General features: G+C 34.9%; 2 protein-coding genes across 7 annotated transcripts in view; one reads left to right on the forward strand and one right to left on the reverse strand.

The window, feature by feature from the left end:
- The window catches only part of LOC136040082 (sister chromatid cohesion protein PDS5 homolog B-like), a 112,070-nt gene extending 111,668 nt beyond the window's left edge, over window positions 1–402 (forward strand). For all 6 annotated transcript variants that reach the window (XM_065724160.1, XM_065724195.1, XM_065724198.1 and 3 more), the window contains one exon: window positions 204–402. In XM_065724160.1, the coding sequence (XP_065580232.1) occupies window positions 204–236 (33 nt within the window). In that variant the 3' untranslated portion in view covers window positions 237–402. The remainder of the gene's footprint in view (window positions 1–203) is intronic.
- Window positions 403–7,316: 6,914 nt separating this feature from the next.
- The window catches only part of LOC136040108 (maltase 1-like), a 59,671-nt gene continuing 42,365 nt past the window's right edge, over window positions 7,317–24,622 (reverse strand). The window contains exons 8-10 of the mRNA XM_065724207.1: window positions 19,627–19,957; window positions 9,092–9,238; window positions 7,317–7,491 (exon numbers count right to left, since the gene is read on the reverse strand). Coding sequence (XP_065580279.1) covers window positions 7,413–7,491; window positions 9,092–9,238; window positions 19,627–19,957 — 557 coding nt within the window. The 3' untranslated portion in view covers window positions 7,317–7,412. The remainder of the gene's footprint in view (window positions 7,492–9,091; window positions 9,239–19,626; window positions 19,958–24,622) is intronic.

Here is a 24,622-nt window from a genome sequence, read left to right on the forward strand (position 1 = left end):
AAAATCAAAGTAATTTATTTTACAAAAAACTAAAATGTGACTTAAGAGCTTCATAACCAAATAACTATTTCGATCAGAGTGTTTAAACTTTATTTATGGCCTACGGTAATACTCATGCTTATATACTTTTCTTCTTCTTTTTCGCATTGCTAACCGAAATATTTTTTTTTGTTTCTTGTTTTGTTATGATTTTTCTCTTCTAGATTGCAACCAGAAGTACAAGACATCAGAAATGAGTTTATTCTTTGAAATGCTGTTCCTTAACAATTATCAGTGTTTGTGTATTATGAATTTCGGCTATGTATTTCGCGTTTCCTTATATGATTTTAGCCTTGTTTATTTTCTACAAAAGTTTGTACAAATATTGAGATGACACATTTTGAATAAATTTCTTTAAAATTGTATGCTTGTTAGTTTGTGTAGTTGTTGATTAAGTATAACTATCAATATTTTGTTAACAAACATATGTTGCCATATACAGAACGGTTGAGAGGAGATTAGTCATGATATTTTGAATTTTTCTCTCAATGGAAAGTACGAAAATTGTAAATTTTGTAAAATATATTCTTATTTTGTGGAAATATATATGCAATACTGGAACTTTCATATAGCCTTTCCTCAGAAGTCGTATCTTTGCCAATAAAATAACTTAAGACCCCTACAGTGACTTGAAATTTTAATTGTTTGTTGCCAAACAGTTCAGGGTAATAATCTGTAAGAAAGGAGCGACTCGGCCCAATACTAACCAAGCTCTAAAAAAAGGAATTTTGATGACGATTAATCCAAAAAATTGGCTTTTCATGCTGATTTCAAATATATAAAATTCAATAAGATTAATGTTACCAATCAAAAGATACGAGCATGAGATAATTTACCTGATTCCCGAAAAAGATAAATGGTCTTAATGAAATCGCACCATTAGATTCAGAATATTAAAGAGCGCTGTTTTGGAGATATCTAGCTGCTATCTACAAAATTTGGAATTTTGTATTCTTACCAGAAAGATCACGGATGTGCGTTTATTTTTATTTTTTTTTTCTTACTTTTCTGTTTGCTTTTCCCAGCGGTGATCCTTTCGAACCGAACGTCCTAGATGATCGCAAGAGGGCTTATTTGAATGGAAATTTAAACGTTCTAGAGCTCTTTTGAAGTGACTAACAGTTTGTGCCCCGGTGAAGTGTTTTCTTTGCCATTCTGTAGCACCAAACTGCAATTTTGCCCAACGGAGGACCAAGTTGGTATCAAAATACTGAGGTAATCGATCAATTTAAACGTATTAAAAACTATATATTGAGCTTCCCATTGTGGCGGTAATGCCGTGATGCCGCACGGCTGCGTATTCGTTCCTGAAAAGTCACATTGTCCATGTAAGTAAACGTACTCCAGATTGGAAAACCTTCTGATATGCACCACATCCCCTCCAAATGCCATGACATGATATACAAGAGGGATAATAAAACAAATATACAAAATAAAAAAATTAAAAAATGAATTTAGCCTCAGAAGGGGTTTAAATAAACCAAACGAAGCATAATTACAACATCATGCACCCTGCTGACACTAGCTTAACATTCAACTCCTTTCTTTAATCACATCTATCAGAATACTAATATTGATTATTTAATACTATTTTATCAATTATATATTCTATCTATTTAATAGTGGCGCTTCTTGTCGATACCATACGAAGTACATGGAAAGTAATTACTCGGACATCTTAGTCCCAGCCAGTTATCTCTGTGTACTTTATCATGGTGCAACATATTTTCAAACTGTTTTCTTTAACTTTTATCTTGCCCGGATATGATAAGTTAACCCCTATAACCACGAAAAAAGAAACAAATTAATTAAAAATGTAAAAATAAATACTACAGGACGTCACTATATATTCTGCCTATATTTTGGAATAGGGGTTGAACATTCCAATATTCCTTCTTTTCTTCATTATTCTGATTTGTCACACTTTTTCTTTGGCTGCTCAATTTTAAATATGGGTGGGGGGAACTTTGTCAAGGAAAAAAAATTTCGGGGAATTATTTGAGGGAAAATTTTCCGCTGGTATACGCCTAGTATCCTCAATCAGAGGCAAAGATCTAGTGTTGCCTATAGAAAAAAGAGCCATATTTCTTTAGTATATTATTATCTTGTTATTGGCCACTTCATATGCCCTTTTTTGACAACACTTCTCCATAACTCCGCAACACACCCAAATTTTGAAAATTTCGTTCAAAATAATCGAAAGGTCTATATAATATGCGCCTGGAGATAGCATGATCCCTACAGCCTGTGGAGCAAGAGCTAAAAATAATAAAAACTGTCCATTGTCTACACATAGATATGAAGGAAAAAGGGAGACTTTTTATTATGTATGATGTGTGATTGGCTTAAAAATTCAGTTATCGTTTTCTAAGTCAGAAGGATTAGACATTTGATATGGAATGGGGAGAAAGGCTAGTGGGCTCAGAAACGGGACTGAAAAGTTTTTCTAACCCCATCCTTCACGCAGTCCCCATGATATTTCATCAAAATTTTAAGATGATGTCCATAAGTATCAAAAGTGTAATAGGAATGCCTCACTTTTATGCCTTGCCTAAACTTTCTAAACATTGTGGGAGAAATTCAAATTTTTGTGGTGGGGGAAGGGGAACGGTTTTAAATGTTTGTCTCTTATCCACAAAAACTTTTAGCACTATGAGATCATGTGGGAATTAAAATATATGCACAAATCATTAGCAGGGTAAACCAAGAGACTTGAATTACATATTATACAGATTGAAAATCCTTATGAGACTAGATGTAATGTGGAGCACTAAAACTTTTAATATGCGTTCGAATGAGAAATCTTTTAAGTTTCTACGACCATTGGCTCTTTTTGAAGAATACTGCATAATACATGAGAGACAGGTCGCTCTTTGTTAGTCAGTGCTTGCGTTCGCAGTGACCGGGACTGGACCCCCCCACTACTTGCGTTGTATACGAAATGCATTTGTAATGATTTCTATATGGGTTATTCGAGTGATTTTTGGCAAATTTTCCGTGCGATGGCACCTATCATGTCGCCTCCGGAAAGACATTTTGGAAAGTTTTCGACCGTTCTGATTATTCAAATGGGTATCTTGAAAATTCGCCTTATACTATGTGGCGTTACGGTATACCCAGAAAAGCTTGGGAGGTACTAAAGGGTGCCAGGTGACCCTTTGATCGGCTTCAGTCTTAAAAAAGAATGCCGAAACTCATGATCGAATGAGTCATTCTCCTACGTTCAACAACCATTCTTTATACGATCAGCCCTGTAATATATATATATATATATATATATATATATATATATATATATATATATATATATATATATATATATATATATATATATATATATATATATATACATATATATATATATACATATATATATATATATATATATATATATATATATATATATATATATATATATATATATATATATATATATATATATATATATATATATATATATATATATATATATATATGGGGAGACACATCGCTCTTTATGAAGCCAACGCTATTTCCTTATGATGCAAACAAAATTTCTCGGTCAGTTGTTCCTACAAAATAAAGTCAAAGTAGAAACAAAATTTTCAGATTTTTTTCCCTATTAATAAGCACTCCATTTCTTGACACTCAATCAATAGTTTGCTTTTAAAATGTACTATGTGCACAAACTAATACTTAATTACTTTGCCCCAAAGCATAAAACTTAACACAATCTACATTGTTATTTCTAAAATTACTGCATTGTACAAGCTACTCCTACCGAGTCCTTTAATTTTTATGGCACTTGGTATCTACCAAGTGACATATAGCGATCGCAAATTCTGTCGGTCTGTCTGTCGGTCTGTCAGTCCCGGTTTTGCTAGTTTAGGCACTTCCTAGCACTTAAGCAAGGACGATGAAATTTGGCAGGCGCATCAGGAACCAGAACAGATTACATAAGAAATTGTCGTTTCCCCGATTAGACCATCTGGGGAGGAGTAGGGTACGGTTAAATCAGAAAATTAGAAAAAATGAGGTATTTTTAACTTACGAACGGGTGTTCGTAAGTAATGAAATCTGATATTTAGAGGGATATCGTGTCTCAGAGCTCTTTTTTCAAATGCAGACGGATCTGGTGACATTAGGGGGAGTTAGGGGGGGGACCTGAAGTCTTGGAAAACGCTTAGAGTCGAAGGGTTGGGATGAAACTTGGTGGGAAAAATAAACACAAGTCCTAGATACCTGATTGACATAACTGGAACGGATCCGCTCTCTTTGAGGGAGCTGGGGGGATGGTTAATTCTAAAAAATGATTAAAAATGAGGTATTTTTAACTTACGTAAGAGTGATCGGATCTTAATGAAAATTCGCATTTAGAAGGACCTTGTAACTGAGATCTCTTATTTGAAGTACCGACCGGATCCAGTTTCATTGAGGGGGGTGGGGACCGAAAATTTTGGAAAACGCTTAAAGCGGAGAGATCAGGATGAAACTTGGTGGGAAGAATTAAGCACAAGTTATAGATACGTGATTGATATAATTGGAACAGATCCGTTCTCTTTGGGGGAGCTGGGGGGTGTTAATTTGGAAAAATTTGATAAATTGAGGTATTTTTAACTTAAGAACGGGTGACCGGATCTTAATGAAATTTGATATTTAGAAGGAACTCATGTCTCAGAGCTCTTATTTCAAATCCCAACCAAATCTGTTGACATTGGGGGGAGTTGGAGGGAGAAACCAGAAATATTGGAAACGCTTAGAGTGGAGAGATAGGGATAAAACTTGGAGGGTAGAATAAACAAATGTCGTAGATATGTGATTGACGTAACCGGACTGGATCTGGTCTCTATGGGGGAGCTAGGGGGTGGGGTTCAGTGTTTTTGCGAGTTTGGTGCCTCTGGACGTGCTAGGACGATGAAAATTGGTAAGCTTGTCAGGAAGCTGCACATATTGGCTTGATAAAGTACGAGTGGGTGATCGCATCTTTAATATTTAGAAGGACCTCTTGACTCAGAGCTCTTATTTTAAATCCCGACCGTCATTGAGTCTCTGATTTTCTTTTTATATCAATCTATTGATTCTTAGAATTTTGCTAGAGCTCATACCATAATGAGCTCTTAGCTCTTCCGGCCTCGTCAAAAGTGCCATATTAGCTCTTGGCTCTTGTTGGATTTGATCAACTTGGTGGAAGACTTGAGAGCCAAGCCATGGCTAATTAGAGTAAATCCAAGACATATAGTCTCTTTGAGAGGAAAAGCTTATTAATAAAGTTAATAAGTTATGGATTAAATGTTTTAATCGGCTTAGACTCAATTATGTGTAGATGCGGACTTCAGTTTTGTTCTCTGAGGCATTAAATATTTGTAGCTGGTCTTTAATCCGAGTTTTGGGAGGGGTCGAAAACTTGCAAAGAAATATGTGATGTATTTTCCGTGTTTTGGCGTAAAAAAAAGACAAAATAGGTAAGGAAAAATCTCACCACTATGATATTAAAGAGAACCTCAGCAAATCCTCTGTATCCTCTCTAAACACATGAAAGCTAGCTAAATGGCTCTTTATTGTGGACAAATCTGGGCATAAGAATTACATTTGATATGGATAATAAAATTGTAAATTCAATATATAGTAAACAGTTAATACGTATTACGTTTAGAGGCAAAGTAATGTAGTATTAGCTTTTACATTCTGTAATTTTAGAAATGACAATGTTGATTGTGTTAGGTTTAATTTTTTCAGGTAACTAATTAAGTATTAATTTCTATACATAGTTGATTTTAAAACTAAGTTATTGATTGGGTGTCAAGAAATAGAGCATAAAATTAGTTTGAAAAATGGAGTGTATTTTGCGGCTGTCTTTAAGGAAAGTGTCATCTTTTTTTTAAGAAACATTCTTCTTGGGATATATTATGTTTGAAATGTTGTGAGGTTGACAATTGCAGTATTTAATCGGGGGCGAAATTGTTCGTCTCGCAAATTTCGTCAAGAACGGTGCTAGATTGTGGTTGAGGATTTGGATCGCCTGTGGCCGACCAAAGAGTGGACATGTACTTGATTTAAAAAAAAGGTCTAAGCTGTATTTTAAACGGTATTTACGCAGTGTTCGCTATAATGGCTCTGAGTTTCCTAAAGATGCAGCTTTAGGGTGTGCGAACACCCTAAACAGGAAGGGTATGCGAAAGCACAGGATGGCTGGCCCCCAACCCCCCATTGCACTATCTGGCTGAAGGGCCAAGAAACGGAGATCAGCACCGCCGGTACGGACTGTAAAGTCTAATGCCGTATCCTTTACCTTTACCTTTTTTTTTAAAGATGCAGCTCAGCGGAGACTTGTAATTAATTAAACCAAGATGAATTGTTCTACTGAAAGTGGTGTTTGTATTTCTAGTGACGCTTGGCTGAATCATTATAAAGGGATTTTTGATGTAATTAATTATAGTGTGCATTGTTTTTTTCGCATATTTTTGCTCTAAACTCTTGCCCACAAAGATCCAACAAAAACTTGTTATTCCTGTTTCCCTTGGGGCTGTTTCAAATGGTGTAAAGCAAGTTAAATCAAAAAGCGTGGACTCTGATGGTATTTGTGTAAATCACTTGAATTTAGAGTCAGTAGCTTTGATTTCAAATTTACAATTATTTTTCCAGATGTGCTTGTCATCTTCCCTTGTTCTTGATTCATTTTTATGCGGAACTGTCATTCTATTTTGAAACGCGGAACAGATCCCTTGAATTACAACTCTTATAGACCAATTACAGTTGCCTGCAATCTAAGTAAGGTATTTGAATATATTCTTCTGCCACATATCAATACAAAATGTGACCTTGATGTGAATCAGTTCAGATTCAAATCACGTGGTGGTTGTCAACATACTCATCCCACATTAGCCACTCTATTACAGGATACTCAGGCCAACGATCATGAACTTCCCATTTGTTCAAGGATATGAACTTTATGATAAAATAAACCGGTTTGTTTGACCCCATATGTACCAATCTGTGGATGACCGCTTGGAGTATTGCCTACCACGGAGTCTTGCCATTCGTGTTTGGGCCTGTAGAAGCCTCGGAGGGAGTGGTGTGGTACCGCTGTTGGAGGGCCGTCCTAAAGCGTTATTAGCTTTGCTACTTATATGTTAGATAGACTGTGAAGCAATTATTTTGCTCGTTTCAAGATTCAACCTCGCTCTTTACCTCCCTCAGAAAACCTTTGCTTTGAAAAAAGTAATATAAATAAAGGTTAGTAGCTCAAAATATACATTAGATTGTTTAGTAAATCTCTATTCTGACAGAAGATAGGACTGTTTACAGAGAATAACAATTTTTTATTTGAACTAAAGGAATCCAAATTTTAGACAGTTGTTGCAAAACAAGCTAAAAGTGGTTGGAAAAGGGCATGATTATGGATTGTTTGAATTAAAGCTTAGTACCAAACTGTCTTTTGGTCCCAGAGGAATTGCAGATGTCTGAAGTACCGACCTAAAAAAAAATTAAAGATATATTTTTCATTGTTCTTTGCCATTCAAACGACAGGAAGTAAGAATAATCTTGGTTACAACAAGTAGGTAAGAACGATCAACATGAATAAACAACAGAGTAAATTTTTTTCGTAAGGCTCTGCTCTTTCTTTTTTTCTTTTTTTTTTTTTTTTACTAAGATAACCGAGATTAACATTTGGATCTTGTAAAAAATACTGCGCTAGCGCTATATTAACTATAGGTGTTAAAAATGACTTTGATAACAAACAGTTGTTTTAACCTAATTTCTAAACGGTCTCCTTAATTAATTATGTCTAAATGAAATCGATAATTATCGACCCATACGCACATTGGTTTAAACACCAAAGTTAATGATTAATTAGCCAAGATTTTAACTTTATTTAACCTATATACTTTATTAGTGACTAAAGTGGAAACCTGATATTTCACATCTAAAAACTACAAAAAATATAATTTGACACTAACAGAAATGAACAACAAACACCACAAAATAGAGAAAGGGAAAAAGAAAAAAAAGAAAAATTACAAATAAAATAAAAGAGGCAGAAAAAAGACTACAAACTAAATAACAAGCAGATTATTTTACAAATAAGCTATGAACGTTGATCAAATCGGACCGTATCAATAAGGAATTGAATTATTGAAGACCGAGTAAGTTTACATACACTAAGTAAATACAAATCGAAAGTGGCTAAGTATATTTACAGTGGCTTTTGGGGTCTATGCTAAAATTATTTTGAAAAAAGTCAATTATTTTTATTGACAAGCCTGGCAAAGAAGAGAGTCAGTGATTATTACCAAAATCACTTTAAATTTTTACCAAATATGATTTTTGTGCTGAGTAAAAGTGCTCTGTGTAAAATTTAAGGTGCCTTGCGGTTATTTATTCCGAACAAGGACAAGGAACCTGTATTAAATCGAATATTAGTTACATCTTGCCAAAATATTATCACAATTCTTGGTCTCAGACAAACCTTAAAAATGTTTTTAATTATTTTAAAAAGGAAAACACAGAACTATTCCAGATTGTAGTATGAGGATTTAGGATTTAGTATGAAACATCAATTCATACCTTAAAAAACGCGAAGTAAGGGAATTGCTCCTTTATTTAAGAAAAAGACAATTTCGCTTTATGGTCTTCCAACCGAACTTTTTTCTGTGGGCCACCCTGCAAAGGTTTCTGAGGCGAAGGGTAAAGGTTTGAAACATCTTCTTTTCCATAAACATATCATATTTTCCCTGCTCTTACAAAGCTGCGCAACTGGTGTTGAATTTGGCCCCTCCTTCCTTCAAGGATACTCGTATTTGACCACCGTTTCTTGTGAAACATAAAATTTCTAAATCCACTATAAAAGAAGCTAAATTAACTGATTTTTGAATTTGATAAATTTATTCATAACTGTTAATGACTATTGTCTCTTGATGAATTCTGCCGTGTGCTCTAGGGGTAATAATGCCCCCTTTTGGTAACGAATGATTCAACTACATTTAATGACTGATGCTAACCCTTTATTTTCCCTTTCATTTGTGTACCCCTGTAGCTACGTATGTTATTTTAAGAACTTCATAAAGACACTTACCCAACCGTGACGGTAGAGCTAAGACTTTTAATAACAACTGTCGCTACTGGTGGTACAAGGCTATTAGCAGAAACATCGACCACGGAATCAGTTTCTCCAAAATTCACCAGAACCATATAATTTTGATTTGTTGGATTGTCAGTAACTCTATAAACAAAATAGATATCTGGAGTGAATGAAATCCATGAATTATGTTAGCCTGCACAATTACAATTGTTAACATTTTTATCATTTAGGAAAGAAATCTATCCGACCTGAAACTATCGTCGTAAGTAAACGAAAATGTATACAACACTTTCTTACCAGAAGTTAGTCGGAGAGCGAGCAAGACTCTTATAATGGATCTTTACCTACTAGTATCACTTGCACGAGCGTTCCAACTTCAAAAACGGTGGGGGGACGAATCTTGATCTCGTGAAAAATAAATTTAATTACTCAAGCTCAAGAACTTCTTATCATAATTATATTTATCATATACAAACATAAGGAACAAAACCCAAATACACGCCCCAAATTTTACAGTCTTTCTCTGGTTTGAATATTTTAAATAAATCAGTCCTTACAAGGAACCTAAGCATCTTTTTTGCTTTCTTGCAACTTTTGAAACTCAGACACGACCTTTTTGACTTGGTCTCAACAATATTTACTATGTGTAGATTTCTATTTGTCTATAGCTAGTGTTGGGCGGTACTCAACATCGATATAATATCAATATTAAGTATGAAAAATGTGAATATTGGTATTAAAAATAATATTTGAATATTTCCATATTTTCAAAAAAGAGTGCTAAATATGGCGAAACTTTTAGTCACAGTGTTTTAGCCACAAAACGCTAAAATTTTCAGTTACAGTATTTAGTGCTGAGAAGCTGCACCGGGCGCAGAATACGCTTCTACTTTAAGCATCTCTTCTTTTGAGATCCTTGGTTTCCTGTGGGATAAATGGTATCCTAGCCTTTGTGAATTTGGCGTAAGAAAAACAAATAGTAACGGTTATAGACTGCTGCAATTTTGCAGGTATAATAATCAAGTTGTAACCAATAAAATATGTTCATCAAACATATTTCGATGACTATGTTATTGCAAACTGAAGTCTGGTAGGATGGATACAAGATACTAGGGTTTATAGAATTGTTTTTATTTGTGTTAAAAGTGAAGATCATTATCTAGTAGTGTCTAGAATAAAGCTAAAATTATTTCCGGGAAGGAATAAAATTGGCAGATTCCAGGATGAAAATTTGAGAGACTCTTTCAAGGAATAGTTGAATTTTAAATTCAAGAGCCTAAAATTTGACAATATAAAAGATGAGTGGAACAATTTTATGAAAATAGTTTGAGGAGAAGCGAATGGTGTCTTAGGGAGGGCAGTTAGAGACGCAGTAAGGGTTATTATGAAAAGTGCTTTAGGTTTAGTTGAGAAGAGGAGGGGCCTGTAAAAGAGTGACAGATCATATGAAAAAAGAGGAATTTAAGGAAAGTAGGGAAAGCATATATTGGCAGGTCAAAAAATTGAAAGGGAATAGTTAATATGGACTTCTACTAGTTAAAGATAGGAATAGGACCACAATTAGTGATAAGGAAAGAGTAAAAGATGTGGGCAGAATATATTAAGAACATGCTAAACTGTAATAAAATAACAGGAAATGATATAATAAAGAACGAGTTTGTGCCACTTTAGAAGTGAAGGAAGATTTATTTCGCAAGGAAGAATTAGAGCCAATACTAAGAGGATCTAAAAAGAATAAGGAACCAGGTGTTTCTAGTGTAGCAGATGTGTTTTTTTTTAAATATGGTGGTTATGAAGTTACAGATAAATCACAGAAGATTATGAACATGAGTTATGAAACAATGAGAAGTACTTAGTGATTTCAGAAAAACTTTACTGAAACCGCTCTATAAGAAAAGTGATAAGAGTCAATATGGTAATTATAGAGGCATTATGTTGGTTTATGTAGGAAACCAATTACTTAGTGAATAGAAAAAGACTAAAGCTGAACTGGTCTACTATGGAGAGGAAAATCTGGAAAAAAAACAAAAAACAAAATGACGGATCTATGGCCGGTAGAAATCAAGGAGGCACACTCGTGCCTCTTTAAAGAGGCGAACCACGACAATGTTAAGCGATCTTTGGTTCCTGTGGTCACAGAGGGATGGGGAGTGATGCATTTCGTAGCCCGAGCTCCAAATAAGAAACCTGTCAAATTTCATCCCCCGATGAAAATCGGGGGTTCGATCCGATAACTCCTTCCCTGTTTTCCAGAAACCACGCATTGCCACTTAATGTTCATGTTCTCCTTTTGTTTTTTTTCTGCCACGCCTACAGGTCACAGACGACATCGGATCTGGGTGTACGAAGACTCATTCGACGCGGAATTCTCCGAATAATTTTGCTTGAAAGTTTCGTCGGAAAATCTTAACCCCCCGATTTTCTAGCTCAGAAAAACCCCATTTCCCTATAAGAGCCCATGTTAAGTTTTTTGTTGTTAAAAGTTACGAATTTCAACATCAAGTACATCAAAATAACCTGGAAAGTTTCGTCGGAAAATCTTAACCCCCCGATTTTCTAGCTTAGAAAAACCCATTTCCCCATTGAAGGTAAAATTTTCTCTTGTAATAGCATCACTTGTTTGAAAAATTCTCACACTAACAGCAGCTTTGCGCAGCGGAAGCGTGCTGGGCCCATAACCCAGAGGTCAGTGGATCGAAACCGCTAGCTGCTAACTTTTTAAAATTTGTAAAATTAGGTAATTTGGTCAGTTTGAATTTATTGATACAGAAAGGGAGAAAATAAACATGGAAACATGTGATCAGAATTACATACTGGAATGTTCACAAGAATTTATACTGAAGCGGGGGTAAGGCTTGATGGAAGCAAGTTAAAAGAACCATTTAAATTGATTTCCTAATTGAAGCCGTTGGTGAAATTTTCTATTGTAATAACTTGTTTGATAACAAGCATAACAGCGGCTTGGCGCAGCGGAAGCGCGCTGGGCCCATAAACCGGAGGCGGGTGGGTAAAAACCACTAGCTGCTAAATTTTTAATTAAGCTGCTAAACTATTAAAATTATCAAAATTAGATAATTTTGTCAGTTTGAATTTGTTGATACAGAAAGCGAGAAAATAAACATGGAAAATTATTATTAAATTACATCCACCATGGATTGTAGAAAAACGTACAGAAATAATATGAAAAAAACTTCGTTTTCTTAAAGAGTTAAAGAGGCTGCGTCCCAAAGTCGAACCTTGAAACGTACAGGAATTAGGAGAGACAGTTGGAGAGGCCAAACCCCCCGCTTTTAAAGACTCTTTTGTACAGGTTTTTTGTTGTGGGGGGTTGCCGCACCCCTAACCCCCCGCTCTTGGCTTCGGAAAGGCCCTCTTTTAATTAACAAAAAATTGAAATGAATGAATAATGGAATAACTTCGAAAAATGTTAAACACAAGAGGACAGGAGAACCATTGCGCCGAAACTAGTAATTAGTAACAATGAAGTTGACCACTCCATTTACATTTTAACATAATTATTGAAACTGTTTCCCAGACACAGAGCACACAAGCTAAGAGCTGGGGGTTTGTTGGTGTATAACAAAAAACCTGTACAAAAGAGTTTTTAAAAGCGGGGGGTTTGGGGGGCAGCAGCCCCCCAACTGCCTCTCCTAATTCCTGTACGTTTTAAGGTTCGACTTTGGGACGCAGCCTCTTTAACTCTTTAAGAAAACGAAGTTTTTTTCATATTATAACAAGAAAAGACAACGATTATGATGAACATTTTGCCTGTATGCTTCTACAGCATCTACAGCGTTAAAACAGAAAGAATCTATAAGATAACGATTTAAAAGAGGAAACGATAAAATTTAAAATAAAATGGAATTAAAATAAAAAGTTCAAACCAATAAATGTACAAATTTTAGTCAATAATACACACAGTGTCGGGAATATACAATTAACAGGGTGCCTCTATGAACACACAAAAGAAACTGAAAAGCAACAAAACAATTTTTATTTGTTCATAAAGGCACCTCACTAATTGCATAATACTTACGCTAAGGACGCATAAGTTTATACAGACAAGTTATTCGTCGTGAATATTTTTTTTTCTACTGGCCATAGACCCGTTGTTTTGTTTTTTTTTCTCAAGGATTTCTTTCTTTGTCTTGAAATTACTTAGCACGATTATATATTTTAGACTTATAGGTGCTGTAGAGAATGTTTTAAGAGAAGAACAGTGTAGTTTTAAGGAGGGGAGAGGATGTGCCTCGATCAAAGTTTACTCTTGGATTAGTAATTGAGAATCTTAGTCACCGGGATCTCTAGTACTGAGTTGTATACAATATGAGCAAGCTTTTGATCCAGCCAATAGAAGAGCTTTAGTGAAGGTCTTATCCTGGCATGGTATACCAGACAGGTACTTTAAAGTGACTAGTACTGTGCGAGAATAGCATTGCTGCTGTTAAGGTATGAAATAAAGTTAGTAGCTGGTTTCATTTGTAATCAGAAGATAGGTAGGGTTGTGTTCTGTCCCTATTTATATGGATCAATTTGATGGACATAGTCCAAGGAACACGGTAAAGCCTATGTGAGAGCATGGAATCAAAATGCAATCCTAGGCTTATAGCATGCAAATGACTTAAGTTTCCTAGATAAAAACTTTAACAAACTAAATGCTTTTTTAAGGTTTTCAGAGTTTGAAGTGCTAGAACAGGTTAAAAACTAATGTTGAGAAGACCAAGTCACTAGAATGGGAATAAGTGAAGGTGAAGAGCTGATGTTGGGTAGCGAGTAGATTGACCAAGCGGATAGCTTCACTTACCTAGGTAGTATTATTAGTAAAGATGGTGGATGCATTGAAGAAATTTAAAAGTAGAATAGGCAAGGCCTAGGGTCTTTTTTACAGTGGAAAATAGTTTGGAATTACAGGAAGGTAAGTCTTCGAATCAAGATTAGAATATTGGAAGCTATAGTGATGACAATGGTCAAGTATGGTTCTGAAATGTGGGTCCTCCAAAATACCCAGGAGGATTTGTTAGACTTTTTCAAGAGTAAGTGTCTACAGTTTCTTTCGGGTACCCGTCTGACTGACCGTATTTAAAACAGTAAGCTTTACCAAAAATGGGGTTCTATTCCGCTTTCTATAACGAGAGAAAGGTTGAGATGGCTAGGACGTGTTTTACGGACGAAGAATGACATATTGACAAAGATCGTCGTTTTCGGCCAACCATCTAAGGTAAAAAAAAGCAGGTCGTCCCCTGACGGGAGAGAGGAGGTTATAAGTAAGGATTGAAATAAGATTAGAACTTCTTGGGAAGATGTCAGGTTGGGATGATGTAAAGAGGGAGATGTAAAACGGGATGAAATAGATACGTGCATGGCATTGTTGGCCTGAGGTGGCTTGGTGCTACAGGGAGTTGTTAGTATTAGTAGTAATAGTAATGCTAATAAGTTGTAATAGTAAGTCGTAGTAATAGTAGTCGTATGTCGTAGTTGCTTTGGGATACTACGTGGATCATTAGTGACAATTGTATTTATTGTTATTGGTGGATGTTTTATTTATTTTTAGTTTAGTGTTTTTTCTTCTTTCGTTTATCGTGTGCTGAGGACGCCTAGCTTAGATACAGACGAAATATCCGCGTTATTTTAGTCTTTCATCTCTTTTCTCTCTGCTGGACGCAGTCTCGTTTGAGTTTTTTTTTGAGTTTATCTCTCTTTGTTATCTGTTGTAGTAATAGTAGTAGCAATAATATATATATATATATATATATATATATATATATATATATATATATATATATATATATATATATATATATATAAGACATCCTGGGATATTCTGGCCTAAAAAAGATCTAGATAGGTCAGAACTTTGAGTAAATTCGTTAAGAGCCTTAATTTAAAAAAAAAAATTATATGAGTCATGTCATTTATAAATCAATATTGGAATAACGTTGCCGCACTTGTAGCACTTTAAACAGTTCGTGGTAACGAACTATAAGTACGAAGCGACCCAGCTCAATCAAACAGTTCGTGGTAACGAACTGTAGTAAGGAGCGACCCGGCTCATCAAACAGTTCGTGGTAACGAACTGAAGTAAGGAGCGATCCGGCTCAATAGTAAACGAAACTCTAAAAAACGGAACTTCGATGCTAAAATTTAGTCTTTGTCATCAAAAGTTACGAGCCCGAGCCTGAGAACTTCGATGCTAAAATTTAGTCTTTGTCATCAAAAGTTACGAGCCTGAGAAAATTTGCCTTATTTTAGAAAATAGGGGGAAACACCCCCTAAAAATCATAGGATCTTAACGAAAATCACACCATCGCATTCAGCGTATCAGAGAACCCTATAGAAAAAATTTGAAGGTCCAATATACAAAAATGTGGAATTTCGTATTTTTTGCCAGAAGACAGATCACGGGTGCGTGTTTATTTGGTTTTTTTTCCCAGGGGTTATTGTATCGACCAAGTGGTCCTAGAGTGCTGCAAGAGGGCTCATTCTAATGGAAATGAAAAGTTCTAGTGCCCTTTTTAAGTGACCAAAAAATTGGAGGGCACCTAGTCCCCCTTCCACGCTCATTTTTTTCCCAAAGTCAACGGATCACAATTTTGAGATTGCCATTTTGTCCTGAATAGTCGAAAACCATAATAACTATGTCTTTGGGGATGACTTACTCCCCCACAGTCCCTGAGGGAGGGGCTGCAAGTTACAAGCTTTGACCAATATTTACATACAGTAATGGTTATTGGGAATTGTACCGACGTTTTCAGGGGGATTTTTTGGTTTGGGTGTGGGGTTGAGGGGAGGGGGCTATGTGGGAGGATATTTCCTTGGAGGAATATTTCAGGGGGGAAGAAAAATTCAATAAAAAGGGCGCAGGATTTTCTAACATTACTATTAAAAAAAGACAAAAAATAATAAAAATATAAACATGAAACAGTTTTTTCAATTGAAAGTAAGGAGTAGCATTAAAACTTAAAACGAACAGAGATTATTACGCATATGAGGGGTTCTAAAAATACTTTAGCATAAAGAGCGAGGTATTTAGGAAGAGCTAAATACTTCACTCTTTATGCTAAAGTATTTTTAGTAATTTCAACTATTTATTCTACGGCCTTTCTGATTCAGGGGTCATTCTTAAAGAATTGGGACAAAACTTAAGATTTAGTGTGAAGAGTGAGGTATTAACAAGGGGACAAAGCCCCTCATATATATAATCAAAAATATAAGAATATAAAAGTTTGTTACGTAAGTTAATTCTTAAGTTACGTATATTTTTACTAATAAAAACGTTCGTTAAAAATTGAAAGTTCTAGTTGCCTTTTTAAGTAACCGAAAAATTGGAGGGCAACTAGGCCTCCTTCCCCACCCCTTATTTCTCAAAATCGTCTGATCGAAACTAAGAGAAAGCCATTTAGTCAAAAAAGAATTAATATGCAATTTTCATTTTAATAATTTATGTACAGAGAGCCAAAATCAAACATGCATTAATTCAAAAACGTTCAGAAATTAAATAAAAAAACTAGTTTTTTTAACCGAAAGTAAGGAGCGACATTAAAACTTAAAACGAACAGAAATTACTCCGTATATGAAATGAGTTGTCCCCTCCGCAATCCCTCGCTCTTTACGCTAAAGTTTGACTCTTTGCCACAATTCTACTTTTTAAAACAATTAGAAACTTTAGCGTAAAGAGCAAGGGATTGCGGAGGGGACAACCCATTTCATATACGGAGTAATTTCTGTTCGTTTTAAGTTTTAATGTCGCTCCTTACTTTCAGTTAAAAAAACTAGTTTTTTTTTATTTAATAGTAACCAAAACTCTAAAAAACAGAGTTTTGATAAAAACAGATACATCAAAAGAATCAGATTATTATGCTGCTTTTATATAAATAAGTTTCATCAAGTTTAATTCTACCAATCAAAAGTGACGAGCCAAGGAGGTTGCTGTATTTTCGAGAAAAGGGGAAATACCCTCCAAAAGCTATAGAATATTAATGAAAATAGCACCATCAGATTCAACGTATTAGAAAACCCTACTGTAGAGGTTTCAAGCTCCTATATAAAAAAGTGTGGAATTTTGTATTTCTTACCAGAAGAAAGATCACGGATGCGCGTTTATTTGTTTTGTTTTTTCCAGGATCGTAACGACCCAGTGATACTAGAATGTCACGAGTGCGCTCATTCAAACAAAAATTAAAAGTTTGATGCCTTTTTTAAGTGATCAAAAATTGAAGGGCAACTAGGCCCCGTTCCACGCTCATTTTCCCCCAAAGTCACCGGATCAAAATGTTGAGATAACTATTTTGTTCAGCTTAATAAAAAATCTAATAGCTATGTCTTTGAGGACGACTTAATCCCCTACAGGCTGCGGGGAAGGGCTGCAAGCTATGAGCTTCGCCCATTGTTTACATATAATATTGATTATTGGGAAGTATACAGATATTTTCAGGAGGGATTTCTTATGGTGGGGGGTATGGGGGAGAGGGTTACGTTGGAGAATCTTTCCATGGAAGAAGAATTTTTCACGAGGGAAAAAAATGTGAAGTTACTGAAAGTAACGAACAACAATAAAACTTAAAACGAACAGAAACTATTACGTATATGAGGGGGTTCGCCCCCTCGTCAATATCTCACTCTTTACGCTAAAGTATTTTAAGTAATTTCAAAAGAGCTATCTATTCTAATGAAATACCTTTTGAGAATCAGGGACATTCTTAAAGAAGTAGAACAAAATTTGAACTTTAGCGAAAAAAGCGAGGTATTGTCGAGAAGGTGAACCCTCTCACATTACGCATATGAGGGAGTTTCTTCCCCTCGTCAGTACCTTGCTCTTTACGCTAAAATTAGAATTTTGTTAAATAATGGTGGATATAAACAATAGTTCTTTTGCGTTACTTTTCGGCCAATCTTAGCATTGGATATTATCTTAAGCAGCGTCTTAGCTCTGATTTTTATGTGATAATAAACCAGAGATAATGTATGATTTCGGCTTTGGTTTTTATTAAATTAAAAATACAGGTTTTTTGCAGCTGACAGTAAGGAAAATTATAAAAACTTAAAACAAACAGAAATTATTACGTATTCGGAGGGGTTTCCCCTTCTCAGTACTTCACTCTATTCTCTGATGTTTGATTTTTTGTCCCAATTATTTAAAAATGACTCCTGACACACAAGGACCGTTTAATTAGAATAATAATCTTTTTAAAATTCACAAACATTTTAGCGTAAAGAACGAGGTACTGAGAAAGGAGCAACTCCCTCATATACGTAATAACCAAAAGAAAAATCCGAGAAAAGAAAAATACTACATTGTGCCCTCATCCCCCTTTAGTTAGGCAACGCTATAGCGCTGTTTATACTTTTTTTTATCGTTTTTCAAATAATGCAGGAAATTCGACCTCCCACTCCTGAGAAAATCTCCCCTACCCCACAAAAAACTGCCTCTGATTTTTTCCCCCAGGTTTGACTTTTTTATTAAAAGTGACCCATGTTCATTTTAAGCCTGAAATATTATTTGGCATTATTTATGTTTGTATTTGGTTTAATGTAGCTCTTAGCTTTTCTTTTAAAAACCTTTATTGTGGTATAAGTATTTAAAAAATAATGTTCCACAACAAAACACATATTTTTTCTGTCAAAGTCTTAGGAGGTATCCCCATTACTTTAATGTTTTTGAAGTATGGTCCTTCCTTTACTTGATTAAAACATATGAGAATAGAATATAATTCTCTTTTGCACCCACTTTCCGCCAAATTCGTAATCTCGTTTTTTAAAAGTCCTGTGGCAAATTAAAACCCTGCATTTCTGTCTTCACTCAAGTTTGACAGAGAAAACATAAGTACCGCCTACTAAGAGAATGGCATTTGCACGTTATTTTTTTCAAATCGGCGCATTTTTTTGAGGGGGGGAGTTAATCATTCATTCGGTGCATTTGGAGCTTTCAGTGCATTTTCTCTTTTATGGTGGTGCAACTTTAAATCCAACATATGAGAGTATTGCCTACTAAGCCTTTAGATAATGCCCAAGAAGAAACTGATTCTCTTATCTACAATCGTTTCTCTTCAGCCTAGCTAATTTGTGGTTTTTGAATAGTACCCCTTAATGTAACCGCCAAATGTAACCATATTTTTTCCCATGGAAATGGGAGTCCAATTTTGTGACAAAAATTGAGCTCCGTTTCAGTTTAATTGCCCATTGTTTCTTCATTTATTACACAGAAAAAAGAATTTTTAACATTTAGATTCTAATCTATTTATTATTTTTATTCTAATCTTTTTGCTTTTTCTGCGCTGCTCTTTACATTTTCTTCAACTCTATTTTCTGTTATTTTATTGTCTCTCATGAACAAGAAATCTTCTGTATACTCTTTAAACAGCATTAAATGTTAAATTTGTTTGACGGGTATTTCTTTTTTTTTACATAAGAATTTGTATTTAGTCTAATTTATTTCAAAGAAAGATAATTTATTTTCTTGTTAGACTTTGTTGTTAGGTATTTTTTCATTGAAGTTTACTGGCTCTAAATGATAATGACATTATTTTACCGACCTCATGAAGGAAAATAGTGATTCATCGACATTGAGATATTGGAGTTCTCCAGTCTGGATTGCCAGCTCTTTGCGAAGGTTTATTATTTCTTTATAAATTTTCAAATGAGACTCTTCAGCCATTAACTGATTTTCGACGTTCACTTCTAAGTAGTTTGGATTTAATGGAAGCCAGGGTTTTTCAGCTGTAGAAAATCCAGAATTTACTGACGAGTCCCATTGCATAGGAGTACGCTCAGGATCTCGGCTATATTTTTCGTACATATCTGGTCCAAAGTTGCATCCAAAGGGGTCCTGAGTATCTTCGTATGATATAAAAGTGTTGATCATTCCTAAAAGTGATCAGTTTCAGTGTTTGATAAAGAATTAAATTGAATTTCTTGTTAAATGGACCCGACTCAACTCATTGCAACAAAACAAAACAGTGATAATACACCCCAACGAAGAGCAGAGCTCGTAATTGTTAGGGGTAGCAAGGATTAAACTCAATAGCATGATCAAAATAAATAAAATAATAAAAAAATCACAAGACTAGAAAATGAAAGGCAAAAGAAAAAGAAAAGGAAAGAAAAAATAATGTCGGGTAGTCAGTGCGCAGGAGGTAATCCCAACATGGAAAAATAAACAAAAACAATAAAAAAGACTGCATAAAGGGCTTATACTTCGCTATCAAAGATCATTAAGTAATACTTAATATTTTCTTTTTGCAATTTATATTAGTTAAATCCAAATGACTCGGCTGGGATTTTTCCATTCAACCTTTATTTATTTGAAATTAACGAGGTTTGACACCTAACTGGAAATCTAGATGTTTAAGAATTGATAGGAAAGAAGTCCATATGCTCTAAAATGCCTGGGAACTGACGGCGAAGGCAGAATGGACAGAGACCTCTCGTAGAAATAGTAATTTGGCTTTTGTATATCAAAATCCATATTGCAATATTTACATGTCTTATGTGTTTCAGATCTAGAATGTCCAGGAAAAATAAATCATGTTTTCTTATAGAACCAATATTTTGTGCAAGTTCTTAGACGTAAATATCCAATATGAAACTGGAAATCCATATCCAAACACTCCTGCCCAGCATTTCTTTATTTTCTTCAATTCTTTGTTGCTTATCTTTTGGTGTTGTTGTTGGTGTTTTTTTTTGTTTCTGTTTTGGTTAACTTTATTAATTTTTATTATTATTATTATTATTATTATTATTATTATTATTATTATTATTATTATTATTATTATTATTATTATTGTTATTATTATTATTATTCTTATTATTTGGACTTTGTCTTAAGGAGCACAGGAAAGGCAATTGGAGACCACCGAATCAGATGGCGAGGAAAAACTCTCCTGGACTTAGATTATGCTGATAATTTAGGCATATTAGATGAATGTGTATGCAAAATGAATAAGTTCTTAGATATTTTGTGAGTTCAGGGTTCTAGAATAGGTTTGAAAATTAGTGTTCAGAAGACTAAGTCACTAAGGCTAGGAATAAGTGAGGACGAAAAGGTGACGTAGGGTAACGATCAGGTAGTTTGATCAGGTAGGCAGTTTCACATACCTTGGCAGCATTATTAGTAAAGACAGTGATAGCAGTGAAGATACAGTAGAATAAGTAGAATAGCCAATGCCCATGGTGTTTTTTCACAGTTAAAAAAAGTAGAGAAGAATAAGAACATAAGTCTGCAAACCAAAATTAAAATATTGGAAGCTACAGTGATGACAGCGGACAAATAGGGCTCTGAAGCATGGGTGCTCCCAAAAGCGGATGAAAATTTACTGGATGTTTTCCAGAGAAATTGCCTACGAATAGTTCTGGGTACCCAGCTGACTGACCGTAATTCAATCAGTAGGTCGTGCAAGAAATGTGGTTCAATCCCGCTTTCTAGGGCTATAATACAAGAAATGTTGAGATGGCTAGGCTACTTTCTGCGGATGAAGGATAACAGATTGTCGAAGATTGTCCCTTTTGGCCATCCGTCTGGGGCTACACGGAAAGTAGGTCGTCCTCGTCTGAGGTGGAAGGATGTCATAAATAAAGATTTAAAGGAAATGGGGACTTCCTTGGAGGGTGTAAAGCTGGAGGTTTTGAATAGATAGGGTTGGAGGAGGAACGTCCGTAGCTGTGTTGGCCTCAAGTGGCACGGTGCTGCGGTGAGTCATTAGTAGTAGTAGTATGACAGGATGTTTGTTTTTCTATGCCATGCTGTTTACATGCCCAGCTTTGCGAGCTCTGCTCTCTGTTGAGGCTTGATGTTTTGAACTGTATTTTTACGTGAATTAAACAAACAGTATAAAATTCAACCCAAAACACACTGAGTAAATATTTCCCGAATAATGGAGACCTTTCCCCCGAAGTTGTACATACATACTTGATATAACTTTTTTAATGCATGATCATTCAGATAATATTTTTTTAAAGATAATTTCCATTACAAAAATAAAACTAAAATTTAGAATTTTATCCGTCCATCTGCAGCCAAACGAAAAGCAGGTCGTACCCCAAAAGTGTGATTAAAGGTCATAAGGAAGGTTTAGAAAAATTGAAGCCTCATGGGAAGGGGTAATGAATGAAGCTTTATATAAAATAGGATAGAAGAAAAGCGTCTGGAGCCGTTTGGTCTCAGGCGGCATAGTGCTGTAGTGAGTAATTGACAGTAGTAGTAGGTTCTAAGCGAATAGTTTGATTTGATTGATTATAGGTTTGACATTATAGTTCCTACATCCTGTTGAAGTTGGAGTAATTCATCGATTTTTCATTGTTTAAGATGGGAGGGCTAAAAATGGGGGCCTCTAACCCGCACGTCTCCTATGTCAAAGTGATTGGAGGTTTCAATGAGGGCTTTCTGGGACTCTTTTCATTTATACGCCTCTCCACGTCCCCAATTTAGCTAATATAGACATGGATCGTCTCTTTCGAGTCATTCTCGTTCAGGAATTACTTAGGTTGTAAATACTTCTAAACCTTTCAATGGTGTTAACAAGAATTATTGGGATTAGAGTCTGAATCGAAATACATTTAGTGTATATTTTGTATAATGTGTTTGATTTCCGCCAAAATTGATATTTAGAAGTCAATTAGCCTATTGATCACAAATCTGAAGATAAAATCACAATATAGAATTCTGAACACACATTTCACAAGGAGTGTCTCATTAAACCAATGCCCTTTTTAAAGATAAAATAAAGAACAATTTTCTTTTTTACTGGAAGTAAGGAACGACATTAAAACTTGAAAAAAAACAGAAATTATTCTGTATATGAAAGGGGCTGCTCCCTCCTCAACACCCCACTCTTTACGCTAATGTTTTTATTGTTTTAAAAAGTAGAGCTGTGACAAAGAATCAAACTTTTGCTTAAAGAGCTAGGCGTTGATGAAGGGATGGTACATGAAAAATTAAAACAGAATTTGCATATTAATTTTGGCAAAGTTTCCCCCGTGTAAAATTTCCGCTGGAGCACTTACCTTCAGAAACTACCTTTCCAATGTAAAAATCTCTCCGCATAAAATAACCGCTCCCCCACCGAAAATACTTCCCTTGAAAAAACACCTGTATGATTCCCAGTAACCAATGAAATATGTAAGCAATAGGCAAAGTGCAAAGCTTGCAGCCATTTAATTCCTTAGACCATACTGCTTTTCCATTTACGAAAAATTAAACAAGAGAAAAAAAGGGTTTTCATTTTGAAAAATCAGTGAGCAAAAATAAAAAAAAACTACACTTTAACTAAAAAAATAGAAATATTCGGAATATTTCCGCTCCGCATCCGGGAATTTTTTTTTAATAGTTTTAAAAACTGCCGCTTTTTGCTATATTCTCGCACTGATGCTGGAATTGAGTTCCAAATTTTTCACCCAGTATGACGGATGCTGGAACCCACTCTTGACGTAGGACGAAATTCACACGGAAAATATGAACGATGAGTGGTTGGATAATTATGAAATTGGGAATTAGTTGAAAAAATACCAGAGAAATTTGAAGGTAAACTATTGTATAAATAATCATGACAAATATTAGAAATAGAAATTGTACGAAGCTGATTGAAAGAACATATTCCTGAAGTCCCACGTAAGTTTCTAACGGAAGATCTGTGCTCAACATTAAAAAGAATTCTCATTGCTTTATTCTGGAGTATTTGGGGATATTTAAATACAGATGGAAAAGTAGAGGCCCAAATAGAAATGCAATAAAGAAAATATGGGTGGACAAAAGAATAATAAATTGATTTTAGAATACTTTTAGGAAAAAGATAGCGAAGCCGTGACAGAATACCAACATTTCGGGAAATTTTTAACGATAGTGTTTTCACATGTTTATGAAACGACAAATTTTCAGCTAAAATAAGACCAATGTATTTAAACTGATCAGCCATTTTTAAATGAAGACCATTCAACAAAAGAGAGAATTCATCTGAAATGACCGATCCAGTTTGCGAACACAACATATATTTGCGTTTTTTCTCATTAACAGCTAGTAAGTTCCTTGAGTACCAAAAAGATACAGCTTGTAAAGTGCATTCAAGGATATGGAAAAGAGCTACTAAGTCCCAATGAGAGGAAAAAATTACTACATCATCAGCAAACATAATAGCTTTACAAAGAGGGAAAACATCCGGTAAATCATTTATAAAAAGAAGAAATAAAACAGGCCCAAGGACAGAGCCCTAATATACTCCGTAATTAATTTGAAAAGTATCTGAGCGATGATCATGGGATTTATAAATCCATTCTAGTCGTCTCCCAGAAAGATAAGATGCAAAATATTAACAGTTTATGTTGAAAATCCGTAAGACTTAAGTTTTGTAAGAAGCGAAAAATGATTTACAGCGTCGAAAGCCTTAGTGACATCAATGAAAATTGCCAAAACATGTTGATCACCATCTAATGAATTTTTCATATTCAACAAAAGTTCATAAATTGCCAGTTCAGTTGACTATCCCTTTATAAATCCATATTGACAAGTGTGCAATATCTCATTATCAAATAAATCTTTTT

This window comes from Artemia franciscana, chromosome 2 (assembly GCF_032884065.1).
Source record: "Artemia franciscana chromosome 2, ASM3288406v1, whole genome shotgun sequence".
NCBI classification, from domain to species: Eukaryota; Metazoa; Arthropoda; class Branchiopoda; order Anostraca; family Artemiidae; genus Artemia; species Artemia franciscana.